We start from the raw sequence: 6,753 nt of genomic DNA, 5'->3' as shown, positions 1-6,753 counted from the left end.
TACTTCATCGACACATGATATGTCTTCTAAAGCGTAGAAGGGTTCCAGATGCGTTGTGGTGGGCATTGTGTTGTGCAGTGATTCTTCTCTTTGTTTATATTCTGAGCAAAAGGGAACAACATTAAGTCCAAACCCGCTTTGTCCATGGTATTGTTTTTTTCTCAATTGGTTTGGTTTTGATAGATTTGTCTTGTTAGGTTTAGCTCAAGATTTTGAGGGAAAGAGGGGGGGCGGGGGGGGGGGGGGTCTGTGAACAAGCGAATCAATCCTCTCTCGATTGGTGTTGTATTTTCTGTTTTTGATACGGTTCTCTTCTCATCTTCATTTTTTATTTTTTTGTTAGGGTTTTATGATGGGTTTCAGTGTTTAACATCTCTTTTCATCTTTAAGGATGGATTAGGTAGCCATGGTTTATCTTACCATCGCTGCTTTAGGATATAGCTCTGTAGCTGAAATCAATAAATGGAGGCCAAAACTAGAATTTTTAATATCAATTATACCAAACGTCGCCATTCCAACGCTTTATTTCGTTGCATCTTTGTGACGGTGCTGCAAATAACATGAATCCTCTTGGACAGATTTTCCCTTTGAGAACACATATGAGCTATTAGGAGTGTCCGAGACCAGTTCCTTTGACAAGATTAAAGCGTCGTTTTGCAAATTGGTCAAAGAGACTGACTCACCAGGACCAAGCTGACTCAATGAATGATTCCCAAGCCTTCCATAACGTTGAAATACTCTCCATAGGTGTTCCTCGCAATACGCCTTTGGGAATTTGGTGAAGTAGATGAGATTCTTCCATTCCCCTTATACCTTGTCCTCGTGAACACTCCCCAACCTCACCTTGTTTCCCTCAGTCTACTTTCTCTCTCCTCATCTCTTGGTTACATAGAATGTGATCATGACATTAATGGAAATCTAACTATTTTTTATATTTAAGAATGATAGTGACTTGTGGGAGTTGGCTATACTGCTATAAATAAATAAATAAATAAACAAACGTTTCAGATGTGCTAACTGCTGAGTGACAATTTTTTTTTCGTGTGGTTTTGGTTATGCCTTGGTTACGTTCACGGTTGTTCGAGTAGAGTGCATTGTTTGAAGTTGAGTCAAAGTAAAAGAATAAAAGCAACCAAAATTTCTTGTTATAGAATTATTTATGTAACACTACGACTACCGTTCATAATTGAGCAAGTACCACGGTCCAAAAATCAATGCCAACAGAGCCCATATATGGATGAAACGTCAATAGTCCTATAGGGTGCAACATTTGTTTTCTCTTATGTTGTCACAAGACAACTGAAGATACTGTACACCAATCAATCTTTCCTAATACAATTTTTCATAATAATGTAAAACATCTTGCGTGGAGAAATGAACAATGAGGTAACCAAAGAATCCGTCACAGTTGACTACAACTGAGAGACATGAAATTGTGGTACCATTTATCACCTAAACAAGCAATTATCAAGACTGCAACTAAATGTGCTCACACTACTACCCATACAACAACATATTGTATATTATCACTATGGAGCAGCATTCCTTCCGGCCACTAATACAAGCATGGAAGTTGGAAAACTAGCTACTTCAGAAATTCTCAAGGTATAATTTATCTTGAGATACATCGCCAAAAAGGATGATGAATGATTAAAATATGAACTGGTGTCATGTGCTTCCTGGAGCATCACTTCCCACAGCTGGTTTGCGATTCAGGTAACGAATAACAGCATCTTCAACCCTGCTCAAGTTTTCAAACAATTCATGAAATTTTACAATGACAGTAACTGATGTGTATTTATTTACATAATAGTAACATTCAAGAAAAAGCACATGAACACTACTTTTGTCGGTCACAAGTACAAAAAAAGGAAAAAGTGTAAATTACACTAACAACTCCTGAGGTTTCATCACCTAATTTGCTCAGAAGAAAAACACATGCAACTTTTAGTCACATCTGAATTTTGAAATGAAATCCTCCCGTGACTGTGGGTTGGTTCAAGTGTATCAATCAACTAACATAAACAGTCCAAGTTATATCATACATCACCCTAAACTAAGGGAACTATAAATCAGTAAAATATAAATCTGGACTTGAGTTATTATTCTCGCAGGTCAATCATAGCCAAGTTCAACAGATGGTAATGTATTAATTTGCAAATATCAACTAAAGAAGGCAGCACATGCAGAGAGTTGAGCAAAACATAAAATAAAATATAAAATATAGAATAAAACAAAACAGTATGGGATAAACAAACTAAGATAGATCTTAAAGCTTACCATGGTTGGTTGAAGAAATCTGAACGACGCTCTTTTTCTGCATTGCGACTAGGTTCTCCGGATACAAGTTTCAGATCCTTGCTTTGAGATTCAATCAATGCATTAATAAATTCTACTGGCGATTGACTAAAACCAAGAAAAAATGCCCGTCTCCTACGGTGCTCATGGATTTTTCTAATGATTCCACATATTGCTTCATCACATGTCTCAATCTCTTTGTTCTTTTCCACGTTAGCCAATAAGGCAGACAACTCCCTCTGAATAGGAAAAGGAACATCAACCATCACATCATAACAAGCAGTACCAGCAGGATTGTTTCCCGAGAGCTTGATCTTATGCTCCAAAAGTATAGGCTGTGGGGGGAACAAATGCGATGATATTTTCTGTGAAACCATTGTAAACTTCATCTTTTCTTCTCCAAATACTTTCAGAAGAGGCTGATCACAGTGAAAGTAGGAAGGGTCATTTGGGTTTTGCAATTTCCTAGCCTTCACATAGTGCCAGATTGCAGCAACAATTCTCGGGCGGGTATCAACCTCAATACCAAGAACTTCTGTCAAAGCTGGTGAAAGCTTAAACTTCTCTGGCACATAATTCATTTCCAGCCGTATGTTCACTGTAAATTCTTTATCCCCTTTCCTCTTTACTTCAAAACCTTCATGTGGAGCAGGTGATCGAGCATTCTCCCACATAATAATATGATTATCGGGATACAGTCTCTGATCCAAGGAAATAGTTACTCTTTTGAAAAAAGCTGAAAACTTTGGATACAAAGGAGACGACTTCTGAACTACTCCTGGCTGATCAGGGTCTACACCATCCTCCAATATCCTCCCAACTATCTTCAGTGTCCAGGTTGGAAGCTCCGCATTTGGCTTCTTTGGAATTGTGCGAATTTGATTAGCAAAAGTATTAAATACATAAATACGAAGAGTTTTCTGAATACACGGCGGGTTTTTGAGCGCTTCCTGGATGTCAGCCTTCTTTCTAGCAAGCGCAGCATCAACGCGAGACTCAAACTCAAGAAGCTGAGTATACAGCGCAGACTCGGGCAGAATAGCAGCCACTTTATCTTGCAGCTGTTTCTCAGGAAGCTTCTGCTTCTTCCTCCGAGCAGCAGGCGTGAGCTCCACTGGTCTCAATGGGGAGAAGCTGTTGGGAGGGGAAAACCCAACTGGCCGCATGGGGGGTTTCAGAGGGATCCGTTTCCCACTCGCATTACCCGGCGTGGAAATCAACGGTGACGACACCCCCAAACCACCAGCCTGGTTCTGATTAAGACTCAATCCCTGAGCTTGCAAATGAGCCTGGAGTTGAGCATGAGCTGCAGCTGCTGCTTGGGCCTGGGCCTGGGCCTGGGCCTTGGACTGAGCTTGGACAATAGCATGGGCCTGGGACAGTGGAAACTGTCCTTGATAACCAACAGGAATCTGGGCCTGTCCTTGGGACTGTGAAAATCCAGGGTTTGAAGGTATAGAATTGGAGGGTACTCCAGCATTACCAAAGGATGAGGAAGAGGCCCCAATGCCCTTAGAAGGGTTATTATTGTTCACAGACATCACTGTCCAAACCTAATCCACTAGTCAACCAGAAAGGGGCAAAATAAAAGCAAAAACAAAACAAAAAAATAAATAAATAAAAACCTCAACACCCAAATGAAAAAGATCCTAACTTTAACTCTCGATCTTAACCAGTGAACCAAGTGGGGGTATACCCGACAAATTCAAGTGTCCAATTTCATAACTTGCGCAAGTCACCACCAGGTCCGAATTTGCATTGCCCCAAAAGATGGAAACTAAAAATAGAAACAAAAAAACCACTGAATCGAGTAGGGTTTACCTCGATCTGGCCTTAGATTGATCCACCGATCTTCGGGTGGGTAGAAGAACACACGATTTATCGTTGTGGGTGCTTAGGGTTTCGGTGGAAGACAGAGAGAAACTTTCGAAAGATCTTAAATTAGAGAGAGAGGGGGGGGGGGGGGGGGGGGGGTGAATTGGAGAAAGGGGAAAGGGGTGAGCGAGATTAAGGATCGTTCTTTACCGGAAGGTGGACGATGATGGCGGTGATGCGTGGCTAGGGTTTGAAAATGGCCCAATTTGGGAGGTCAAAGATTGGTCAGTGTATGCGTTCACTTCTAGTGCTTTCCTGCAAAACGGTGTCGTTTCGTTCTTGTTGAATCACGTCATTCGTATCTCTCTTTTTTAATGATATTTTCTTTAAAGATTTCTCAATGATATTTTTAAGGCTTTTTAATTTGAGTATCTCTGATTTTAGTTCTTTCAACTGTTTTTTCTCTCTTATACAATCAGGTTCTTTCATACCGATAAATGACATTTTTTTTGGTTAGTTGTTATCATTAAAGCAAAGCAATAACTAACCCACAAAATCTTCAACATCTTCAACATGACAATTAATTCAAGGCATTATTTTTTAAGTCATTATAGCTCAAATGTTATCTATTTAAGTTTATACACCTATTTATTCTCTTCTCATCTCATCATCACATTGTTCTATTATTGTTATATTAGCTACTCTTTCGTCTTCTATTTCTATTTATAAAACCCAAATTTAAAATAGTATTTATTTTTTATAAGACTTAATCTATAATATTTTTTACATTAATTACTTTTATATTAGAAATATTCTTGATTAAAAGAAGAAAAATAATATATTGACAACTCATTAGGAGATTGACAACTCATTAGGAGAGAAAAGTATTAATGATAAGGATAGTTTTAGAAAAAAATTATAAATTTAAAACAAATTTATTACCATGAAGTAAATTAAACATTTTTCTTAATCTTAGTGAATTAGATAATTGAGTCTTATATATAAGAACTAAGAGTGTAATTTCCTTAAATATTTGATGAAATTAAGATAAAGAAACCTTGTAGAAATGAAACTTTTTTTAGGTCACATGAAATATTTAATTTTCTCTCTCCTAATTATAAATTTTTAATAAATTTTAACTAATTAGAAAGAATGTGTTTTAAAAAGGGGTAAATAATCATTTTCGTTCTTAAATGTGTAGAGTACTGATAAATTCATTCCCGACAATGAAAATTCAAATTTTAGTCTCTAGAAGTGAAAAAAGTGCTACAAATCCATCCATTTGTTAGCTTTTGTCTGTTACAGTTAATGAAAGAGCCTAGTGACACAAAGGAATGAAAATGTCACAAATAGATTAGACCAAAATGGGAAATGGATCTCCTCAATTTATAAAAGATGGCAGAATCTCAATTTAAACAAATAATAACCGTTGAATTAGAATTCATGGTTAAGATCAATTTTAATAATTCATTATTTACTTTTATAGTTTTAGTTCAAATATTTTTTAACTCACATTAAAAGTAGCCCATGGAACATTTCTTTCTCTGTTTTCTCGTCTCTCTCTCTTTCCACTTTCATCTCTGCTGCATCACCTGTTGTGCCACCTCAATCCCTAGAAACAACATTGCACACCCATTTCATGTTTTCCCATTTTTGCCACTTCTTCTCTCTCTTCTTTTGTCCACGCTCATGATATATGGTCGCTACTGGTCTTGAAAGTGATTTCTTTATGTCATACTTTGATATATTTATTATCTTGGACTTGGGCTTCATCACTTTTTTTTCTTTCTTCTCTAAGTTTCCTTTTTTGTTGTTTTGTTTTTTCTTTCTGTTGTTGTTTGGTTTGGTGGTGTTATTGAAAGGGCTCTTTTCTGCTGCACAGATTTTGGCCTCTTGGACATCATTGACTTCACTTGTTTTCCATTCTTTGTTGATGCGAATGCTTTCATTTCAACTCAAAGTGTTGGATTTGGCATTTTGATTTGTGCAGCCACATGGATTCCAATGTTGGGGTTTAGTCCTATTTGTTTGAGATTTGGTGTGACTTGAATCCTTCGATGCTAAGTTGTTGAATTTGGAGAGCTTGTGTTGTGTGGAAGTTGGAGTTAGAAAAGGCACTGCCTTAATGCAACAGAGATAAAAGTGGAAAGAGAGAGAGAGACGAGAAAACAGAGGCAGAAATGTTCCATGGGATACTTTTAACGTGAGTTAAAAAATATGTGAAGTAAAACAACAAATTTTGTTAAAATTTATCCTAATTATTAATTTTAATCCAATGGTTATTATTTATTTAAGTTAAGATTTTGAAGTTTTTTTTATAAATTGAGGAGATTCTTTCCCGACCAAAATGTCAGTAAGTTTCCATTAAATTAATTTGTTTGTAAATTTTGTTTCATTTAAGGGTAAAATATAATTTAATCTTCATCTCTCCCTTGCTTTATCGTAGTTACAAGTATAATATTACAATAAACACTTAAAAAAGATAGGAAAACAAACATAAGTTAGACAGAAAAAAATAATAAGCATAATATTAATTAATAAACATAATTTGTCTGTTGCTCTAAATTTTCTAACGTAATAGTATTTTATCCAAAATATGAGACTCAAACAAAAATGAATAACCATGAAGTTAATCCTTAC

The 6,753-nt window shown here is 36.5% G+C and overlaps 1 protein-coding gene across 2 annotated transcripts; it reads right to left on the bottom strand.

The window, feature by feature from the left end:
* Nucleotides 1-1,213: 1,213 nt before the first annotated feature.
* LOC100789681 (SWI/SNF complex component SNF12 homolog) lies at nucleotides 1,214-4,519 on the bottom strand. Of its 2 annotated transcripts, XM_006604008.4 has the most exons (3): nucleotides 4,120-4,464; nucleotides 2,281-3,859; nucleotides 1,214-1,741 (listed from the first exon to the last, which is right to left on the bottom strand). In XM_006604008.4, exons 2-3 carry the CDS (start codon nucleotides 3,837-3,839, stop codon nucleotides 1,669-1,671), a joined length of 1,632 nt encoding a protein of 543 aa, XP_006604071.1. In that variant the 5' UTR covers nucleotides 3,840-3,859; nucleotides 4,120-4,464; the 3' UTR covers nucleotides 1,214-1,668. The 2 variants fall into 2 exon arrangements, with proteins under 2 accessions (XP_006604071.1, XP_003553847.1); XM_003553799.5 differs by having other exon boundaries at nucleotides 2,281-4,519.
* Between the last annotated feature and the right edge of the window lie 2,234 nt (nucleotides 4,520-6,753).

Source organism: Glycine max, chromosome 19, assembly GCF_000004515.6.
Source record: "Glycine max cultivar Williams 82 chromosome 19, Glycine_max_v4.0, whole genome shotgun sequence".
NCBI lineage: Eukaryota > Viridiplantae > Streptophyta > Magnoliopsida > Fabales > Fabaceae > Glycine > Glycine max.
Note: the sequence above shows the minus strand (reverse complement) of the source record. Positions and strands in the feature narration are given on the sequence as shown.